Source organism: Rhododendron vialii, chromosome 1a, assembly GCF_030253575.1.
Source record: "Rhododendron vialii isolate Sample 1 chromosome 1a, ASM3025357v1".
Taxonomy (NCBI): domain Eukaryota; kingdom Viridiplantae; phylum Streptophyta; class Magnoliopsida; order Ericales; family Ericaceae; genus Rhododendron; species Rhododendron vialii.
Genome location: NC_080557.1, coordinates 30,397,735 through 30,420,677, shown reverse-complemented (window position 1 = coordinate 30,420,677; position 22,943 = coordinate 30,397,735). Strand labels below are relative to the sequence as shown.

General features: G+C 36.7%; 2 protein-coding genes across 2 annotated transcripts; both read left to right on the top strand.

Moving 5' to 3' along the window:
- Nucleotides 1-303: 303 nt before the first annotated feature.
- On the top strand, nt 304-2,380 carry LOC131322578 (uncharacterized). Its single transcript, XM_058353940.1, has 3 exons — nt 304-634; nt 903-970; nt 1,195-2,380. Exons 1-3 carry the CDS (start codon nt 443-445, stop codon nt 1,817-1,819), a joined length of 885 nt encoding a protein of 294 aa, XP_058209923.1. The 5' UTR covers nt 304-442; the 3' UTR covers nt 1,820-2,380.
- A 14,595-nt stretch (nt 2,381-16,975) lies between these two features.
- On the top strand, nt 16,976-19,219 carry LOC131330364 (protein FAR1-RELATED SEQUENCE 5-like). The gene is made up of 3 exons (XM_058363921.1): nt 16,976-17,136; nt 17,269-17,851; nt 17,975-19,219. The coding sequence occupies exons 1-3, from the start codon at nt 16,976-16,978 to the stop codon at nt 19,217-19,219; spliced, it is 1,989 nt and encodes a 662-aa protein (XP_058219904.1).
- Nucleotides 19,220-22,943: the final 3,724 nt, after the last annotated feature.

Here is a 22,943-nt window from a genome sequence, read left to right as displayed (position 1 = left end):
TTCAAAATGCAAAAGAGATCACTAATGTCCGTGTTTTATTTTTTATTTTTTTTCTGGAAGTGATGCTATTTTGAATAGACCTTATCTCCCTTTTAATGCTACTCCATTGCTAGGAGTATTTAAGATAAAGTTAGAACACGTAGGAAAGGAAATTGACCTACCGGTAATAACACGAGAATCCAAAGGGTGAGGACGTAATCTCAAATACCTAATTGTTAAAAACACATGAAAGGCCGAGAGTAATTAATAACCAACGAAATTTAAAAAAAGAAAAGAAAAGAAAACCTTCCTGTCTATCGAGTTCTGTGAGATCTACTGCAAACAGTCGTAAAAACAATACACAGAATATACATATAGAGCGACAAAAAACTGTCGGGGAGAGAGAAAGAGAGAGAGAGAGGAAACCAAATTTAAGGACGCCCGATCTCCCTACTCCGCCGCCATGAGAATCAGAAAACACGCCAAGCTCGCCGGCCTCTCGTTAACCGCCACTTCTCCCAGCGGCTTCGCCTCTGATCTCACACCTCACGGTAGCAGTTATCGCTCCCACTGTCCTCATCACATTTGCCAGCTCAATCAGTCGCCGTGGGACGTTCTATCCTTCCCTCCAGATTCACCTTCTTCTCCTTTCCAAGTAAGTCACCCTCTCTCCTCCTCTCTCTCCTCAACTAATCTCCGCATAAAAAAAATTATAAATCTCTTCGTTTCATCTGTGCATTTCCTCCTCCATTTTAGGGTTTTCCGAAAACCCTAAATCACTTCATTTCGCATCGTTCCTTCACTCTTAAAATACTCGATTACCCGAATCCGCTATCCCCTTGCGTTTCTTTTCCGCTAAAATGAACTGTATGGAAATATTATCCTCGGTTTTGATTCGATTATCGTCTATTTATTTTATGCAGGTGGATGGAGAAGAGAGTAATTATTCTGCTAATGGAAGCTCAGCAAATTCCCTCGGAGCCGTCGAGAGGTAAATCCGGAAACCGATTCGAATACTTGCGCAAATTTGAGCTGACTTTATTATTATTTTTTTGTCCCTCTGTCGGAAATATTAGGGTTTATATTTTGTCAAACTTGCGTTCGTAATTTATTTCCCTAATAATACATACTAGGCGTTTGATTAGTCGAAATTACATCGTAATAAGTAGATTAGTATTAGTTCCTTTGAAATAGTGGAAATACTCTTGGCTGCAGTGTGGCGTCCATGAGAATATCTATGGACAAGGAGGATAAAAACGTCAACCACAATAAAAACGGGATTGGGCTAGGGTTCGGAAATGGCGGGACGATTTCGTGCTGTAAAACCGTTGGAAAGGGCTTGAAATGTAAAATGGAAGCGTGGAAAGGGCATTCTCTTTGCCAACACCATTTGCCTCATCAGTTGAGAGTTTACGACAGCTTGTCTGCCCACCCTTCTGCAGCTGCAAAGAAATTGGAGAAGCCCGTCACTGGCCCGATCCGCCGCCGAGGTCGTCCCAGAAAAGTACAAGTACCGCCCCCTCCCCCTCCCACAGTGGTGAACCCGTACGAATTTTACTACTATTCTGGGTTTGGGCCGCGGTGGGGCAGGAAGAGAGGCGTGTCGCATATAGCAAAATCTGAAAGAGTGGAGGAGATGGAGAAGGAGATTAATGTTAGGGAAAGAGTCCCACATTCCTCCATATTACTATCATCTTCTGAAATGGCCAGTGACGAATTTGATTGTGTTGAAGACAAGAAGGAGGACGAGGAAAATAATGCGAATGCGAAGAAGAAGAAGAAGATGATGAGAAGAGGGAGGAAACCGATCAAGGCTAGGTCGCTCAAGTCTCTCATGTGAAGGAAGGAGGAGTGTGCTAGGCTCTGTGTGGATCTGTTTGTTTTTTGGGAAAATTAAAAAAATGTGTTGTTGGTTTTGTGTTTGTTGAAAAAAAAAAAGAAAAAAAGAAAAAAAAAAGAGTACTTTAATGTTAGGGTATCCAAAGTTATTACTAGTATTTAATTTGTTACTCCATTTCGGGATTATGTGAGTTTTGTGGTCGGTGAGGATAAAATTTCCCCGTGTAGCATCATGACACAGTAGAGGAGATAAGTAGGGTGTGTATGTGATGTAGGCCTAAGCTAGTTGTTTCTTATCTTATGTTTAATATAGTCCCTGTCGTTGTTTAAGTTGAAGGGTAGTTCTGTAATTTGAACTGTGATTCAATAAATGTGAAGGTGGGGACGAAGGGGGAGAGAGAGAGAGAGAGAGAGAGAGAGAGAGAGAGAGAGAGAGAGGAATGATTTGGGCTTTGGGGTTGGTTTCAATATGGTAAGTAAATGTTGCTTTAAGTTTTGGTGTATGTTAAAGTATTGGTAGGGTAAAGTTAATTTTACATTTATTTACGTTTGGCTTCTGTAATTTTCGGTGGGTGAGGTTAATATTCCCCGTATCATGGAAAAACTATTTAGTAATCTTGGGTAATCCCTTCACATTTCTCACCACCCATCTCTAACACACAAATTTGTAAGACACACTACCAAACGTATAGAATCCATATAAGTATGCGTGGTGGAGAAAAGTGTCAGGACATCACGTAACAAGGTGCCTGTTTCATGACCTCAATGGGCACGTGGACCTAATTGTTTCGTCTTCTCTTTCCTTTTTTTCTTTCTTCGTCTTTTTGAAGTTTACATCATCTAGTTGTTTGTTACGTATGTTACGGTAGTTCGAACCCAGGGCGTGCTTTGTAATGTCAGTTTGTTTATTTAAACAGAGATGATATTGGTACAGACATATCAGCACATACCCCGCGTACAAATCAGTTTTGAGTCCGTTTTGGGTCTTTAAAATATGATCCAAATTGCTTATTTTATTTAAAATATTTTGTTCAAGGTTCCTGCAAAAAATAAGTAAATCGAATATCGGTCGAGGCATTTTCGATGCATCCAATTTTGTCCCAGAATTCAAGGTAGAATTTTGAAGCAAAATTGGATAATCGCAAGCACCCTTAATGCTATCCGGTTTAGCTAATTTTTTTGCAAAGACTAGTATGCTTCGTAGACAAGACTTGTTCCGTACTTGACCCTAAATAAAGTATTTCAAACAAATGAGCGGATTAAATTATTTTTTCGGAACTCAAAATGGGCTCAAAACTAATTTGTACACACCATGGTACAAATTAAAATCTGCACCTTTATCATTTCTATTATTTAAAACAATTTTGCTGTCTAAAAAGACTATTTTTTTCTTCTTCTCATCTTTTCATTCAAAAGACATGACCCAAAAAAAGCTTCCTATGTAACGCCAAAACGGTGTTAATATTGTTGCTTGTTTTCTCTATTTCAAGTGAAATACAAATTTGCCCCCATTGAACAATTTTTCTTTCTAAAAAATTAGCAGTTTTGTTAAATAGAACGAAATATGATGCCTTTTAGAGGAGGCAATCTGATCAATAAGAGCATTTCTAACCTTGGTTACAAACTTGAAGATGTCCAACCATGTTAGTCTTTGAAAGAAATTTGTCATTCACAAGATCTTTTATCTCCAACTATAAATTGCCAAAATTTTCTGTAGTCCAAAAACGAAAGCAACCAAAACAGTCTCAAATCTTTTTTTGGTCAAATGGTCATATTTCCAAATTAGGTAGTAAGGCAAACGCAGTTCATGCCAACTCCCCCGAGTTACTCTTATAATGGCAAAAGAATAGTAATAAAATTTAAAGGAAAAAAAGAAAAAGAAAAAGGATAAGCCTTAAAAGCCCACAGGATGCTGAGTGCCTGTTGGGATGGGTCGGAGCCATAAAGCCCACGTTTTTGCTCAATGGGCCTTCAGCTTCTTCTTGTATTCTGGACAAAAAAAATTTGTCATTTATTTCGGGTAATTAAACAAGTCATTTACACTATTTTATTTTATTTTTGACTCGAGTCATTCACACTATAGATACCGAAAGAATTTTTTATTTTTTTTACCATCCAAAAAATGCAGATATTATAAATAAGAAAATAGTATAATAAAAGCGGACACTATCGATCCAAAAATATAAAAACAAAAAAGAAAAGTCGTCTGGAACCACGACGCCGGACCCAGACCCGTCGAACACACTTGTGAAGAGGGGTTGGAGAGGCCGAAGTTAAGAGGCTAGGTATGAACAAAAAGCAGACCCTCCTGGCATGGATGACTCACCACACCAACTCGAACTCGTTCCACTGCAAACTGAAGGCAGCAGACGACGTCTTCATCGCCAGTGAACTGATTCCAATAAACCAGACCTAGAACCCTAGATTTGGCTCTTGAGTTCACAAATAATTGGGAGAGTGGAAGGTCTTATCTCCCGAATGAGAGAGCCTCAACCATCTCACAACCATAGGCGTAGAGGAAAACAAGAATAGAGCAGAAGTCTAAAGATGAGAGATTGAAAGAGAAGATGGATGAAAGTGCAGGAAAAGGGGGAAAAAAGGAAGGAGCGGGGGGATCCACGCAGAGCTTCTCTCTCTAGAAGCGTTCTTTCTACACTTCCTTCCTGCTCTATTTTAGAAGTACCGATAGAATTGGAACAGATGGGTTACCAACGAGGCTTGTGGGCCCACTCCACGTCCTGCATAGATGATTCGAGCCATTCAATAATTTAAAAAAATTCGAGTTGGCTCGTGAAAAATCGGCTCAATCCTATATATATAGATGCTCAATTGAATCTTTTATTTTTTCATTCAGATTTCAGGAAAGATTGGATCGAGCACTTATGCATATCGGATTGAGCTGATTTTTTGTGGGTCCACCTATTTTTTAAAAAATTATTGAACGGCTCGAATTATCTGTGCGAGATCCGAAATGGGCCCCGCAAACCTATCAGTACCCCATCGGTTCTAATTCTATCAGTACCTAATGCCATGGCAGCCTGGCAGGCCTCTCAAATACAGTAAATATAACTTCTCGTGCGGTAGTAACTAGTAAATGCCAATGGATCTAAAACGTATTCAAATTTCGATGATAGGATTTGAAACTTATTTTTATATTGTTTGTAGAATGAGATAGGGAAACTTAAATAGGGATCATTCTTTATATAAATACTTAAGTCCTCATCTAAGTAGGTTTAAAAACTTATATTTCCATCCTCAAATTCAAGTAAATCCTAAACTACCCTTTATCTCCTAAACTTTATAGTTTTTCACCCTCATTATCTTTTCTAATTTATCTCATTCTCTCTTCTATATTTCTCTCCTAATCTTCTCTCACCTAAAATTTAAAAACAACATTAAAAATGAAACTAACATCTTAGTAGGTTTAAAAACTTATATTTCCATCATCAAATTCAAGTAAATCCTAAACTACCCTTTCTCTCCTAAACTTTATAATTTTTCACCCTCCTTATCTTTCCTAATTTATCTCATTCTCTCTTCTATATTTCTCTCATAATCTTCTCTCACCTAAAATCTAAAAACAACATTAAAAATAAAACTAACATCTACCAAACATGAAAACGAATACGTATTAATGATATATTACTTGAAATCCTACGTGAATTTGTTATGAATACGCATCATATAAAATCGTCCTTACGAAATTACATTAAATCAAAATCATGACAAAATTTGAAGAAATCAAAACCCAAATACTAAAATTATGACAAAATTTGTGAATATCACTATAAAATAGAAAATATCATGAGTACGCATCATAAAATTGTGCCGATGAAACTACACTAAACCAAAAAAATTCGAAAAAATTGAAACACACATACCGAAATCATGACAAATTTTGTGAAATCACCATAAAACATAAAAAAAAATCATGAACACGTATCGTAAAAATGTGCCGAAAAACTACACTAAACCGAAAATAATGATAAAATTCGGAGAAACCGAAATACATACCGAAATCATGACAAAATTGGTGAAATCACCATAAAAAATAAAAAATAAAACATGAAACACTTATCGTAAAATTGTCTTGACTCAACTACAATAAACAGAAATCGTGACAAAATTTGGATAAATCAAAACTCATACACCAAAATTATAACAAAAAGTAGTGGCTTATCTGCCGATCTTCGAAATGGTGGGCGTGAATGGATCTAGATCCAGATCTAGCCATGTCCTCCTCGACAACATCGAGGCACACTACCGTTGATGAAGCGTTGGGGCCTTCCGTCGTCAAATTGCCGATGTGAAAAGAGATCTGACCATTTCAGTTCTAACAAGCATTTAAATCAGAAAATATAAACGCAGAGAATGACAACCATTCTTTCTTTGGAACCCAGAAAGCAAAATTACGATTTTAACAGGTAATATGCTCCAAAGTGACCAGTGGTTTAAGGGGGGGTGGCAGCGAATGGTGGTGTTGGCGGCTGTTGCAGTTTTCCTAGGGTTGGGGTTTTTCTTTTTAGGTTTTGTTAATTTGTTTGACCCAGTTGTTTTGGGTTGAGGTTTTGGGTTGGATTAGTTTCTTACCAATTTTAGAAATGTTTTAGAGTTCTTCTTTCTGATTTGAGCTCAGTTTGTTGGACTTAAATCAATTCCACAGTGTGATTTGGAGAAGAGAGTTTTCGGTGATTAGGCCGGTATATCCAAATTCCTATTATCTCTTTTTGAGTTAATAAAATTTATTGTTTTTGTTGGAAAAAAAAAAGTGACCAGTTCATTAAAGATATCAAACAAATCGATGGAAAAGAAAAGGGACTAACTGATTGCCTAAGCTTATCTCACTCTCAGTGTCTCACATCACCCACCAATTTAAGTAATAATCTAATTAAAAAATTGCAGATATTGAAAGCCCACCACGATGATAACCCACAAACCGCATAAATGATGAAAGAGAGTGTCACGCTAGTCCTGAAATCGGTGGAGCCAACGTTGACACCAGAGGGAAATGTGACTGGAGCTGTAATGCCCCGAATTTTGAGTACGTTAAATAGACAATTTTATTGAAAACTTCAAAATCGAGTTTGGCTCATTATTACATCACAACTTCCATAAGATTACTTTCATTACATAAGGGAGGAAACTAGAATTCCTATCTACAGCTCCGCCTGCTCTTCCATCATAACCAGCTCCTCGGCTCCGAAAGCCTCCAAGGTGTAGAGTTCATCATACTCATCTACAAGATCTGACACATTATACCGGCGCCGCCCCCAGTATAATATGTCAGGGTTACAACAGTAACACCATGAGCTATAAAGGCTCAACAAAATAATCCTATACCCACTAACCCATAACTTACACATAGCAGGTCTTAGATACAGTACACTAACTCATGATTGTCACACAACTCACGTATATTCAATATAACAATGACAATGACACATCCACATTCCCTAATTTAACGTTGGTGTCGGTGATATCTGTGTTTCTCCTACACAACTCATCGTAGACTGTGTCTAGTTTTCATTTTTTCAAAAAACATTTTTAACACACCCAACCTCGATTCCGTCGCTCCGGATTTCCGAGTATCCTCACAATGGTTCTGCTGCTCTGAGTTCCCATTGGCACACAAAAATATTAAATTTGGCATTGGCTCCTCTCTACGGATAACCAATCCATAATTCAAAACCCTCGATTCCGCCGCTTCGGGTTCCCGAGTATCTCACAATGGTTCCGCCGGTCCGAATTCCCATTTGGATTTTCAAAAATCATTAAAACAATTGTGTTGGCTTCTCTCCGCGGATAACCAAACTACAATTCATCCCTCGGTTCCGCCGCTCTAGGTTCCCGAGTATACCACAATGGTTCCACCGCTTTGGGTTTCCATTGGGTTTTCGAAAAACACACACACACCACACAATGAGCAAGTCCGGCCACACTGCGGTTTCAAAACCATACCTTATCTTTAACACACCCTAGGTGTCATGTTTCTACTTTCTCAATTTCTGTGTCTCGTTACATGCTTGGACTCCGCGGTAGTACTCTTCACATACGTACACATAAATCATTTATTATAATCTTGAGATCAAAAACTTGTAAGATCATCCAACTCTATATTACTTATCATGCTCATATTATCACGTAGTCATACTCAAATATTTAGCATACAATATAAAGCATAGTGTCACATGGACGAACACCTTTGAAGTGGATACCACTTTTGCTTTATCAAACATCAAACAAGTAATCTAAGTAATTACATATACATGCTCATAACTATCCTTAAGATCAAAATACGAATACTTCCATTCAAGTCTATGTTTCCAAAATCCGTTCTCTCTTCCTTTTTGAAAAGTTCAAAACAACATATTTTTCCGGAAAGTAAAGTCGAGTTATTCAAAATAGTCATATTTTCTTTCAAACCTTTAGTAAAATACTTTTCAAGTTCTCATGCATTTCAAACAATACAACGATATACATATTTTTGTTTATTTATATTTAGAGGTATGGGGTAAGAATATTCTACTTATACTTAGTGTTAGAGAGTAAGGACATTCTACCGTTCTTCTTGGCGGTAAGACAGTTACGGAAAGGTAAGTCGACTATCGGACAAAGTAACTTCCTATTGTAAGCTTCCGATAGTTTCGAAAGAGAAAGGTTTCTCTCGAAACTAATTCTTGACTAAACTACTAAACTTTTTGGATCGAGAGGGTGGTCGAATGGTGGTTTAGTAGCGGCCTTGAATGAGTTTCTTGAAGAACTCAAGAACAAAGCAAGAACACAAAGATTTCTAGAGAGAGAAGTTGAAGGGTGAAGGTGTGAGTTGAATGGCATGAGGGGGATCCTATTTATAGCAAAAACTTGGCTCCCTCTCCCTCTCTTTGGCCGGCCTCCCTTTCTCTCTCTATCTCCCACGGATTTGGTCCATAGTCTTGTCAAATCAAGCATTCCAAGCATGTCATGACTTCTCTTTTCCATATTAGGTGTAAGACTAGGTAATCATGAAGATTTTTTAAGGTTTAAAGCAATCCTAGGTGATTATAACCTAGGTTGGCAAGTCTTACAAGTCTAAGAGGTTAGCCTTCCATGTTTAGTCAATTCTAGGTCTAGGTTGTAGTCAAAATCTAGGGTAATTAAAAGCTACGTTCTAGAATGATTAAATGCTAGATTTGGTGCTTGAAGTAGTCTAAGAATGAGTTGTAAAGTAGTGTTAGGGTTGTGTGTAAGAATGGACTAAAGGGTAGCTTGTGTAAGTGTACAAACATATGCACACACCTAGAGGTGGCAATTCTAACCCATATTTCTTAATTCGCCCAAATCCGTCATCTTATAAGCCAACCCAATCTGCCCATATTGTGTAATAGGTTGATATTGGTTCAATCTATGTCAACCCATATTTTTATGGGTTTAGATGGGTTGATAGTGGATTTAATATGGGTTAGAATTAAAAATGGTTCAACACCCCTTTTTCTCTCTTGCTCGCACTGTCTCCCGACTTCTCTGATTTACTGACTACAATCAATCCAATTCACCCATCTCTCTCTCTCTCTCTCTCTCTCTCTCTCTCTCTCTCTCTCTAACTATTTCGGCAACAAAAAGACAAAAATAATATAATTACAAGACCAATCATTTGAGCTCCTCTCCCTCTTTTGGGCTCTTTTTTTTTGTCCTTATTCAACTTTTTTGCTTTTATCGTTTTGCGACAAGTATTTTACGATTTTTGATTTGCTCCAATCAAAAAAGTAAAAAATTATGACTTTTACCCAAATATTTTTAAATATATCCAAGATAAAGCCCAAAAAATCAGTTGTTGGGGTTTATTTTGAATATTACAAAAAATATTAGGGTAAAAGTAAAAAAAAATTATTTTTTCGATTCTCTCGTCAAGACAAACTAATAGGGATAAAAATTTTATCGCAAAACAAACAAATACAAAAAAAATTTGAATAGAAACCAAAAAAAAAAGTCACTTGACTTTTTAATCCAAACCTAAGCGGTGGTTTCGGCGAACACAACGAAGACCGAAACTGTACAATCGGTGCAATCATCGCCCTCCAAACAATTCTCTAATGCGGCCTCTGACTCATCGTCGAAGTTACGTTACTGTTTGGAAATGGAAAAAAAAAAAAAAAAAAAAACCTAAATTTTTAAAGCTTTTTCAGCCTCTAATTGTTTCATTTTTATTCAAAAAAAAATTAAATTTTAATCATAAAATTTTACTTTTTTGAATCCTCGACAAATCAGAGAAGGGGGGAAGAAGAGAGGGGAAGAGGAAAAAAAGAAAAGAAAGGGAAAACGGGTCGGATTTGTCGGGTTTGGGTTTGGCTTGACTCATATTCGACCCGACCCGTTTTAACCCGTTTACTTTTTGACCAATATTTGACCTGCCCATATTTGACCAACGACCCATTTCAACCCGCCCAAACCCGCCTGTTTGCCACCTCTACACACACCTCACCATCTCTCTCTCACTCTTGGCCTCTCTCTCTCTCTTTCCTCTCTGCATCTCTCTCTCCCTCTCCCCCCCCCTCTCTCTCTCTCTCTCTCTCTCTCTCTCTCTCTTTCTCTCTCTCCCTCCCCATGTGTGTTTAGATATATATATATATATATATATATATATACTAGCGCATGCCCGTGCCTGAAGGCAAGGCTCAGACATTTAGCACACCAAATAAATACTGAACATCAAATTCAACCAACTAAGATGCATAGAACAAACTCAAACTCATAAAACTTGATCAAATCAAAAAACACCATCCAAAACACCAATGAAAATAAAAAACAATACACATTAACGAAAATGTGTGCCTCGAGGAGACATCTAAAAGGAAAACATGAAACATGTCAGGTCTAAAAATCTTCAAGACTATTATTGATCATTTTGAGCTTTGAGGCTTCTCAATCCTAATCCTAAAAGAGAATGATATGTCAATAGAAACCGAGTTAGTATACCAAGTCATTTGTTTAAGGGATGATATATAATAACACCGGAAAACTTATTTATAATACTCTGCAACTCATTCCAAAATGATATATTATATCAAAAATCCCATTCTAACATTTCAATATTTCAATTGGACGAAAGCCTTATTAAACTTAAATTGAGATGCATATAGCAAGTGGGGGTGGTATTATCCCCTCAAAATCAATTGAGATCCACGTAAGCTGGTCCGATCACCTTGAGTACATTACAAAGCAAACCAAATTAAATAATCTCTTGATTTATTTTCCTACGGTTTAAAAAAAGAAGCTTATACCAAAATTTATGGCACAAATTGGATGCTTCACATCAGTGCCAACAACTACATGGGACATTCAGTGCATTCGATTGCCACTTTCAATCTGCTTAGAACCATTGAGAATTGGAAAAAGTAATTAAAAGACAATAATGATCAATAGATTGGGCACATTTTAAAATAGTGCTATATGTTTAAAATTTGTCGGGTATTGGCATCTTGTATTGACTATTTCTACCTGGAATTAAAATGGCCAAAAATTAAGCTCCATTAACAACTCTAAAGATGATTTCCGATGTTACGGCAACAAAGAGCATAATGCATGTAATACCAAAATTAGGGTAATGCCTTTCATTCAAGAAAACTCCGGATTCCTTTCAATAAATAAAAAGAAAAAAAAAGGGCAAGAAAGAATGTAGTTCGTCATATCACCTAAATTGCACAATTTGTAGTCAATTTTCGCTAGAACTCCATGAACAACAAAGAGGATGTACATGCATGAGACATATTTTATAGAAACAATTGGCAACAACAAAATACAATTAGAAGGAGAACTTCGATTTGAGTAGAGAGAACATACATAGATTAAGAGAGTCAAATTTTAAAATGATACATATAGGATAGGGGAGTAGATGAAAACGTCAAAATAATAAGATATCAGATTTATAGCTTGATATGGCCTTCAAAACACTCAAATTTCATTGCATTGGCAATCCAAAGTCGGAAATGTTTGATTGAACCCAATCAAAATTTTCCTTCTTGTGAGACCATACCATGAATTGAAATTTTCCTTCCTATGAGACCAAAATTTGGTTTATTACCATAATTAGTCAATTAAAAAAAGATATGTATTAGTCGATTACCACCGAGTATTATATTACCATAATCAGTCTCACCAAGTATCAAATTTCCGAAATATTAATGAGAAATTTCTGGAATATTAGCACATTATTAGCAAATTTCCGGAATATTAGTGAAGGGTGGCTAATTATAGCAAAAAAGAAAGGGTTTAGGATAGCTTAATTAATTATAAATATTACCATGATTACTCTCAAATTTACGGAAAATTTTCGTAGAGATTATGATTGATAGCTTATTTAATTATAGATATTACCATAATTACTCTCAAATTTACGGAAAATTTTTGTATCTAATTTCCGGAATATTAGGCATGATTGATTCAAAGTCATGTAAAAGGATTCAAAGGCATATATTTTCAATCCAACGGTTGAAAAATATGTACCAATCCAACGGTGAAAAATATATACCACCCTCCCATATTATATAGATACACACACACACACACACTCTACTAGGGGTATGATAGGCAATAACGCATTTTCAGGGTGTAAACATAAGTATTCAAACTCATATAGATATGCACCTAAATAAGTCCTCCATATAGGATGCCTATTTAATTTATTCAATAAGATAAGAAAACAAATAGGAGATTCAACTTATGTAAAATCTTCCATCTAATTTCCTTTTTAGTATTGAGGCCTAGTTTTCCAAACTATCCAGGTTTTTTTTGTTTTGTCCTTATTCATATTTTTTTCACATTTGTTAATTTTAAGTCAAAATTTTGTGGATTATAACTTTTACCCATTTTGTTTTTAGCCAAAAAAGGTGAGCTAAAACTTGGATATTTTCAAAAAAAAAAAAAGGGTAAAAAACATACTACTTTTTTTTATTCCTCCAGTCGAGACGAACCAATAATTCACAAAAAAACAATTTGAATAAGGACAAAACAAAAAAAAAACCAAGCTTATTTTGGGAAACTAGGTATGATTTTAGATTTTGTTCCAAATGGAGGATATACTAGAGGTGTATGTATAGTGTTATATAGAGTAAATAAATAAAGCAAAACAAAAAAAAAATATTGAGAGAAAGCAATACCAAAATAAATGAGGCCTTCCAGTTTGAAAATGCATTTTCTGATTATTATATGTTTCTATTTTCTTTCCATGAACAAATGTTTTGATCTTTTTTTTTTTTTTGAAGAACAAATGTTTTGATCAAAACACAAGACATGGGCCAATTCTGAATATATTGGTTTTATGGATGCTAAACGATGGATCAAGTAACCAACAAGGACAATGGTTAAAGAGAATGAGAGAGATAAGGGAAAGGAAGAGTTGAATAAGGAAGAGGGCATTGAGGATCTTTGCTTCCTAAATTTGACACTATTTAAGTAAGGTTAGCTGTAAGGGGAAATCTATAGAATATTTTCAAAAGCAAGGGAGAGCAGTGATATTTTAGAAACTTTGGGGGAGGTTTCTGAATTTGTTAAAACCTCAGGGGATTTCAGTGAAATTTTCCCAATTTATTATAAAGTGGATTACTTTCATTTATAATCTCTTTTTTTAAAGTAAGTAGAAATAAGGTTACTAATCTTTCGCAATAAATAAGGTACCAACTTTACATATATAGAAACAGAATAATCCATTACGAAAAGCATTAAAGATAAATTAATATAGAAGTATAATAGTAAGGTATGGTCCTTAAGATAATTCGGTATTGATGGAATGTAAAAAAGAAAAGAAAAGAAGGTAAACTAAAACGTGAATATCTTATAATTGATCTCTTACAATTCCAGTTTCTTGTTTTTGTATGTTTTTATGTGATCAACAAGAACGACAATGCGATTAGTAAAGATGCAGCAACACTTCTACGACCTGACATGTTTCATTTGATCTAACATGAACAATTTTCAATTGATCTAACATAAACACTTCTAACTTGACATGCTTCATTTGATCTACAAAATAGAAAGTCTGTACAATTATCCATTTCATCTTGTCGATTTTTTTCTTACTTCCTTTCTTTTTAAAAACAAAGATACTCCATAAAAGTACCATAAAGAAATATCTAAGATTGTCCCATAGAGAGAGCTATCTGCATCTTTTTTGTTTTATTATTAAAAATGCTAAAAATATTGGTAAACTTTACTAATTTATTTTCTCAAAATAAACCTTAAACAAGAGTTCCTTGTTATAAGGAAGCTCATCTATTTCGCAATTACTGGATTATCTTTCATTGCTAGTAAGAAAGTTCAGATATAATAACAAGGATAGTGCTTCAGTGTCTTCCTCCGTTTTGGAGACACCGTAAAAAATGGCATGACAAAATCATTTGAAGTATAACTAAAATCATTTAATGTATAACTAAGGTATAACAAAAAAACTTGTTACCTAAAGAACCGGTAAAAAAACAAAAAACCTTTTACCCCCCTCCACCCCCACTCCCTTAACCACGGTTAACAATATTATGTTGTACGTCTCATCTTCTCTTGTTTACAACTCGATCTATCTTTACAATTCCTTTATCTCCACGTTCATCTCTTCTCTCTTCCTAGACATTCAACCATTCAACTTCATCCATCTCCATCCAACTCTTCTCTTCCTTCGTCACACGTTACATCCACCTGTACGTCGGCACCTCCCTCACCAGCAACCAGCAACACCAACGACGATGCCCCCATCAACAACTCCTTCGATCCAGACCGCAACCTAGGTTCGACGAAAAGAAGGCCGACACATCTCGTGGACCTCAACCCAATATTTGAGTTTGGGTAAAAATTTATTCCCTGTTTTTAAGAAGTAATTTATTTACATTAGTTAGAATCTGATATTTTGTGTTAGATCTATTAGATCTATTTGTTGAAATTAAATTCTTTCACTGGCCATTTTTGTTGGAATCTGAAATATTGACTGCCCATTTTTTTTACTGCACATTTATTTTCCCATTAGATATTGTATTTGTTGAAATTTAAAATTTGTGTTTGATCTTTTATTTTTACTGCCCATGTTGGAACATTGTCCACATTGAGTTAGGAAGTTAAGATTTTGTTCTTGTGGTATTGATATGTGTAGTTGTTAAGTGGATTTGTTTTACTGAATTGGATTCATCAGTATTTATTTTTAGAACATATGGAATGATGAATGTAGATTTTTGAGATGTTGTGGTTGTGTGGATTGTATGTTGTCCCTTGTATGTTTGATAGTTCAGAGGTGGTTTACATCCCTTATGATTACAATTTTTGCATATGCTGAATTCCTCTTTTGTGAGGTATATTTTTCAGAATTTGTGGTTTGTGGGTCAGTGTATTTGGTGTATGGAGGAGGAATTGTTTGGTTGATAGATAAGCTATTAAACTTTTTGGAATAACTGGCATACATGAATTGGAGGATAACTTGATGATTGATGATGGTGTTACTCTTTCGCTTTGGATGTTTCCTGTAGCTACTCATTGAGTGGTCTAAACCCTTTCAAAGAATGACTTAGGAATTGGCTACTTTATAATCATTGCCCTAGTTGTCTATGTAATTGATTTGTTCAATTTGACTGGTCCTTTCATGTGAGTTCATGGGTTATGCATTTAATTAGACATTGATAAGGCTTTTTTGATTTTGGTGTTTGTAGGGGAAATCGGTTTGTGTAGTATGGAAAAATAGCATGAAACATCAGGAATTTGTAAATTAGTTGATTTTGGGTGTAATCAATAAGAGGATCAATTCCGCTGAGTTTTGGGTCTATATATGCTAAGTTCCTTTATTGGTGGATTTGTGTAGTATGAAAATATAGCATGAAATATAAGGAATTTGTAAATTAGTTGGTTTTGGGTGTAACCAATAAGAGGATCAATTCCGCTGGGTTTTGGGTCTATATATGTTATGTTCCTTTATTGGTGGGTTTGTGTAGTATGGAAAAATAGCATGAAATATCAAGAATTTGTAAATTAGTTGATTTTGGGTGTAATCAACAAGAGGATCAATTCCGCTGGGTTTTGGGTCTATATATGCTAAGTTCCTTTATTAGTGGCTTTGAATGGCTATGAAAATTAATTTACCCAATGTTTAAGAATAATTACCCGGTGGTCTTTGGAAATTGGATTGTGTGGCCATTGTTGTGGGTAACTTGAAGAATTTCTTAAGTTCGATTCCTATTTGCGTATAGATTTTTGGGTTTAGTCCGATTCGTAGCATGTGTCTTTGGCTCTTTGCCCTTAATTTTTGTGTAATAGATAGTACTTTTCACTTTCTATAGTAGATTGTTGTTTCCATTATGTGATTTGGTGATTGTGGCGAAGTGTGGTAACTATTCCTGCTTGATTGATACTCTTCAAAGTTTGAAATGGATGTGTGGCTGCTATTAAGTCCCTTAAATAAGCTAGCAGTGCTGTGATAGAGTAGGCTTCAGCTCTCTATTTTAGGATTGCGAACCTTTGACACCGTTCTTTTGCAGTAAAACATTTGCCTACACGCGAAGTCACTTCCCAAGAGTTCATTGTCGACATTATTTTCTAGCAGAAGAGATACCCTTAGGTGAGGCCCCTAAGCCCTTATGACATCTTATATTATTATTTTAAGATGCATCCTTGACAAAGGTGTTTACTGGTGCTTCTCCTGCTCTTGCTCTCAGTTTGTCATGACTATTTTTAAATTTTTATGAGATAAGAGATAGAACAAGTCTCTCTCTATACAGATCCTCCCTCTCATAGCCATCGCTCACCTCACAAAATCTTGCATGTGTTTTCTGGATGAACATTGTTTCTATTTCTCTTCCTGTTTCTAAAAACATAACCAGATGCCCATTTAGGTTCTTCGTGCATTTGGCTTGAGTGTAAGAGAGACCATGTGGTCCATGTGCGTACAAATTTACAAATTCTTGCAATATCCAATACGTTGATAAGATTTGATAACAATAGTTTAAACATTTAACGATTGTTTATGTGTTTCAAAGCTATTTAGTAGTACTATGGAGTCTTCATTTCTTCCGCCAAAAGCCATAGCTTTTTGATAGTACATGGTGTTGGGCTAAGTTTTTGGTTGTGGTCTCTACCACTTACTTGGCTTATTTATAGTTTTAGCTAAATGGGATGCTTTTATGCTTAGGCTTCCTTAACTATTTTCAATGTATAAATGGTAAACCTTTTAAGTCTTATAAATGATAAATGTTTTTCTGACCATTTTGTATCCATTTGTTTGGACTCGAGCTTGCATCTTTTTCCAAGTTTGGCGATCACTTTTGTTACCTCTCATTTGTATGCAACATATGTCACCCCTATAAGTGGTCTTGTGGAGTAAAACTTGTAGCAATGTGGTTTGTGGTATTATTATTTAGGTGCGATGGAAACTCCCAATAGGAGTACCAATAGCAAGGGGGTGTCGTATGATTGAGAATCCAATTCTGAGTCTTAACTCTTGTCTAGTAGGGAAGATTCTCACAGTAATACATTTGGAGATAATGATGTTGAAGGGGAAGAGGAAAGGTCAGTTTTCAGTGTAGATGATAGTCTTCGTTTGCTGAATGATACGGAGATTGTGCAAATGAAATTTGTTTATGAAGAAGAGGCTGGTCTATTCTACAATGCATATGCCAAGGCAATGGGTTTTAGTATACGCAAATTTAAAAGTAAACCACATAGAGGCAATGAAGTGTATGTAAAGTGGAGGGCTTGGGTTTGTTCTAGGATAGGTAAAAGAAACAAGAAGCACTTAGAACGCACTGAACGGAAACGACGTCATAGAGCTGAAACAAGAATTGGTTGTGGTGCTAAATTTCGGGTCTGTTGTAAGAGCAATACCATCCAAAATTATGTTGTTACAGAGTTTGTGAGTACCCACAACCATCCCTTAGCAGCACCGCATTGTGTTCCATTTCTTCGATCGCACAGACACATGGGTGATGCAGATGTAGCTCAAGTAATGGCCATGCGGAATGTAGGCATGAAGCCATCCCAAATTATGGACAATATGACAAGGCAGTCGGGGGGTTTCCAAAATGTGGGGTTCACTGTTTTAGATTTGCACAACAAATTACATAAGGATCATACATAAGAAATAAGAAATGGGGACACTGAGGGTGCAGTGGGATACTTATCCGCTCAAGTAAGCACTGATTCACTATTTTTCTTCAAGTACACCGTTGATGAGGATGATCGGTTGGAGAAACTCTTCAGGACAGATGAGAGGTCTCAGATGGATTATACCGCATTCAGAGATATGTTAGTTTTCGACACGACCTATTGGACCAATGTTTACAAGAAGCCATTTGTCATATTGGCGGGTGTGAGTAATAACTTTATGACGACCATATTTGGCTGTGCGTTGTTGTTGAAGGAGACAGAGGAGACGTACAACTGGGTTCTTGCAACGTTTTTGGAGGCCATGGATGGTAAACGGCCCATCTCTGTGGTCAGAGATGGTGGTTTTGTGATGCGCAATGCAATTAGGAACATTTTCCCAGATGTAAGGCATCGCTTATGTTCGTGGCATTTGGAGCGAAATGCCGCTAAAAATGTTCATAGGCCGGAATTCGTGTTTGACTTTACCAAGTTGATTCAAATGGAACGTGAGGTTGAAGAATTTAAGAGTCTTTGGGCTAACTTGCTTTCACACTATGGCCTAGAGACAAATGATTGGGTGCTAGAGATGTATAGGGGCCACGAAAGATGGGCGGAGGCATATCTCCTCGGCCATTTCTTTGCCGGGATGAGGACGACTCAGCGATGTGAAGGTATGAACTATTATTTGAATCAGTTCTTAAAAGTACGGCCACGACTTTTTGAATTTGTCCAACAGTACCACCGTGGTTTGGCTAGGATGCGAGCTGCCGAAGCAGGGGCTGAGACAGTAACGAAGCACAGTACCCTTGTCTTGATCACGCAATTGAAAAGCTTAGAGAAGAACGGAACCGAGGTGTACACACGATACATATTTAGATTGTTTCGGGATGAAATACAGCTCACGTCTGCATTGATTGTGGCGCGTCGCGTTGATGAGGTGGAGTGTTGGTTGTACTTTATTGAAATGTACTCCCATCTAGAATCCAATTGGACGGTTGAGTATTATCCAATTCGTAGCAAAATGAATTGTTCTTGCTTGATGTTTGAGTCATTCGGTCTACCTTGTTGCCACATGATTGTGGTCATAAAATATGAACATATATCGACCATTCCCCCAAGTTTAGTCATGCGAAGATGGACAAGGTATGCTCGGCCTGCAGCCCAACAACCAAATGTTGGCCAAATCTCTCGCACTATATCCCACATGGCTAGGTATGGGATATTGAGTTCGGGTTACAAATTGATGTCATTCTATGCGTCGCATGCCCAGAACTCATTTGAAGATACTAGGCAAGTGGAGCACGAAATGACATCCTAGATGAGGAAGCGTTGGGAGATGAGAAAGAATAAGAACTGCAATACAAAGATTGGTGAAACAAGTGATGGCGAAACTTTTTTTGGTGTGGGCGATCCACTTGTGGTAAAGATCAAAGGTAACCCAGGGAAGAACTCCTCTACCCAACATTCTCAAAATCCTAGGAAATGTAGCCACTGTAAGTGCCGAGGTCGTGATAAGAGGACATGTCCAAAGTTATCATCAAAGCATCCAATTGATGACTATTTAGTGATATTTTTATATTTGGCTGAAGTTGACGTAAAACTATATTGTTCATGAAACTTATAAACTTAAGGCCTCATTGTTTGACCAGCAATATCCTGAATTTATTCACTTTTGTCTTGTAGTAGTAGTAGTTAGTAAGTTCAATTACTAAGTTCTGTTGGAATATTCGTATTGTAGATGTTCAGATGTTCATACAAGTCATATTATTAATTTGTTATAAATTATCACTTACATGTCATACGATACGATATTTTGTGGTTACATCTCAAATAGAATGTTTCATACGCTGACTGTTATTTTATTAGTCATTTTCTTTGGGCTAGTTGATTTTGATTTCGACTAGTTGACTTTGTGTGATATATGTGAGTGTCTTTCTTAATCTGGTCAATTGGTTTAATCTCTTACTTGTCTTTGTTACTTGACATTGTGCCCCATTAACCTTTTCTAACTTTTAAGGCATCATTTGTATTATTCCACCCCAGGTATGCTTGCAATTTGTATAAATTCAACAGCTTAAACATATGGGTTCGACTGATTAAATCTATTTGATATTGTTGTTTTGCAGCATCTTCAAATGACGGCTACGAAAAGGAAAATTCTCTCTTTGTCTCCTCCTCCTACTTTACGTAGATCGAAACGACTTGCTGAGTGTAAAGATGCACCACCAATATCAGTTGGCCAATCCAACGATGGGGGGGACAATGAGGAAATGAATGTCGGCTCTACTACTGACTCTGATGAGGAGATGAGTAAGAGTTTATCGCACGGTGATAGTGAGAGTGATAAATAGACTGATGGTCAGAATGATGGTGAGACTGAGAGTGATGCTGAGACTGATGGTGAGAGTGAGAGTGATTGTCACTCGGGACCAATCAAGCTTCCGAACTTGTCCAACTTTGTATCACGGCCAGTAATTGAGGAGAGGAGTTTGGCGCTTGGGAAGTTGAAGAAAATTATGCGCGTTCCCGACCTTTTAAAAGATTCAGGCTTAAATCCTATTTACATGTACAGGGGAAGACAAATTGGACCTTTGTTCGGGAGTTCTTTGCAGGAATAGATCCGTTCAATATTGACAAGGAAAAAATGATAATGGTGTCCAAAGTACGGGGGCATACTATTAAAGTAACTCCGGACAAGCTTGCGGAATATAAACACATAGCCCGACCTCTTGAGACAAAAAAACAATACCCCTATCTTCCTAGCGTTGAAACCCCAAGTTATCATGACGTTTAGAAGACCTTATGCCATGGCAGTTGGCCATCTGAGGACAATCCCAACATCCTTTTGAACGGCTTGAAGAAAGACTTTGTTCTCCTCCACCATATCTTTTGATGGAATGTGAAGCCTAAGTCCCCACGTCGTGAGCTTAATTCTAAGCAGGCGATGTTGCTACATGCTGTATACAATGGGTTCAAGCCAGATATTGCAAGTATGTGGTGGGACACAATATATGAAGCTTGGTCCAACAACCATCCCAAAGCATCCCTCCTGCTTGGCCACTTGCTCATCGAATTTGTGCATCAGGGACGGAAATTACCTGACCTAATGCAGGACAAGTTTAGAAAAGAAGCTACAGTTATAGGTCATGGTACAATAGGCAAATCCGAAGGCCAAAGCAAGTGGCATCGAAAGGCTAAGAACCCTGCTACTTTGGAAGACATTCATGAATTGCTGGAAAGTGTGATTGAAAATCAATTTGATATCTATGGGAAGTTGAAAAAGCAGGAGCGCGCTGTGTGTCCTCCTTCTCATGTACATGAAGATGCAGGCAATTTCAATAATGAATGATGGTGACGGGCCTGACAAGTTTGTTGACATAATTGGTTTTCATTTTGTCACTTAACAAAACTTAATCCAAACTTTTAACTTTTCGGAGTATTGGTGTTTTCCTGGGATGACTACGTTGGTTAGCTACTAAGTTTAGACTTTATTAAGTAGTATGTGGTATTATGTAGTATGTGGTATGGTATTGATGGATGCAATTATGTGTTAAGGTGGAACTAAACTATCAGGCAGGGTTGTTGGCTACTTCATGTCCATTATGAAGTTCTGTTATGCATTTTGGAATGTTAAACTACTAAATTTCGTTCTTGTTTCAGTTCTGAGCTTATAGGGCTGTTAAACAACTTAGTTGATGTGTTTGTTTAGGACCTTTGACTTTGTTATTATGGTTAATGGGTGTCGAATTTCTGCGTCAGTTTTTATGGGTGTCGAATTGTTGCCTCGGTAGGGTTGTTTAATTTACTTGGAAAATTTTCTTTCAACTTATGTATGACTGATTGGGTTATCGATTGTGGTAGTAGGTCCTATTCATTTTTTTGAACGTATTTCCCGTACACATCGATTGTGCTACCACTTTTACGTTGAAGAGGTATAAATGATTCTAAGATAGAAAGTACATATTCAATCACTGGTTCTTGAAGTTTTGTAGTACAAATTTTAAAGTTACTCCAAACCGATTCGTGTCATATCCTAAGTTCAGGCTGGTGATTGAAGAACATCTATCCCTGTTGGTAGTTAAGTATTGCATTCATTCATATGTTCAAATGAAGAATGAATAGAAAGAATTTACAGATTAAAAACATTTTGTGAAATAAATAAAATATTACAATAAATGGATAATCCTCAAGTGACATATTGTGAATTATAATAAATGGATTTACAGCTTAATGTGAAGCAGTTGGATAATCTTGAAGTGACATATTGAAGAAGATCCTTAAATGGACTTACAACGTCATGCGAAGTGGTTGGAAAATCCTCAAGTCACATATTGTGAATTACAATAAATGGATTTACCGCTTAATAATTGTAATTAGATAATCGTCAAGTGACATATTGAAAAAGATCCTTAAATGGATTTACAGCTTCATTCGAAGCGGTTGGATAATCCTCGAGTCAAATATTGTCAATTACAATAAATGGCTTTCATGGTTTTCACACTTATATAGAACTCGATTTTCGAAGTTGTGAGATATGCTCAAAATGGGAGGTCTTGGGGAGGACCTAAGCAGTAATCCCATTATTGAGCAAATGAAAAAAAACCGCCTCCTTTCCATACCAAATGAATCGTGCAACGCTTTTGAGCATAGAATTGAATGAACAACTCGTTTAGGCCGACACGTCCATGCTGCTCAGTAGGTCGCATGTCACCATTAACCAAACCCTGCAATATAATATAATGTTACCAATTCAACAGACATAGATAGAGAGCAAATATCTCATAATTAATGTATAGACCAAATAAAAATGGCCCATGCAAATTAAGTAAGCAGCTTATAAAGTAGTCGGGAATTTTTAAGGATACGGATAGAGTCATGGGAATTTTTTTTATGTCATTTGGTTGGATTTGGTTTAGTTTGTAGCTGGGGAGACGCCACCCACATGAAGACAATAAGTCGTCCTTTACTCGGGAAGAGTATACTTGTCCAGAGTTCTCAGTTGTCTTCTTCATGCAGGCCACGTTGGTCATAAAGGATAAGCC

Bases quoted from the DNA above. Each gene is read 5' to 3' on its own strand.
- LOC131322578 (XM_058353940.1), top strand. From the start codon at position 443: ATGAGAATCAGAAAACACGCCAAGCTCGCCGGCCTCTCGTTAACCGCC. The intron at 635-902 runs GTAAGTCACCCT...TATTTTATGCAG, and splicing joins CACCTTCTTCTCCTTTCCAA to GTGGATGGAGAAGAGAGTAA. The intron at 971-1,194 runs GTAAATCCGGAA...TCTTGGCTGCAG, and splicing joins TCCCTCGGAGCCGTCGAGAG to TGTGGCGTCCATGAGAATAT.
- LOC131330364 (XM_058363921.1), top strand. From the start codon at position 16,976: ATGGTAAACCTTTTAAGTCTTATAAATGATAAATGTTTTTCTGACCAT. The intron at 17,137-17,268 runs GTAAAACTTGTA...CTTGTCTAGTAG, and splicing joins CCTATAAGTGGTCTTGTGGA to GGAAGATTCTCACAGTAATA. The intron at 17,852-17,974 runs GTTTTAGATTTG...TTTTTCTTCAAG, and splicing joins TCCAAAATGTGGGGTTCACT to TACACCGTTGATGAGGATGA.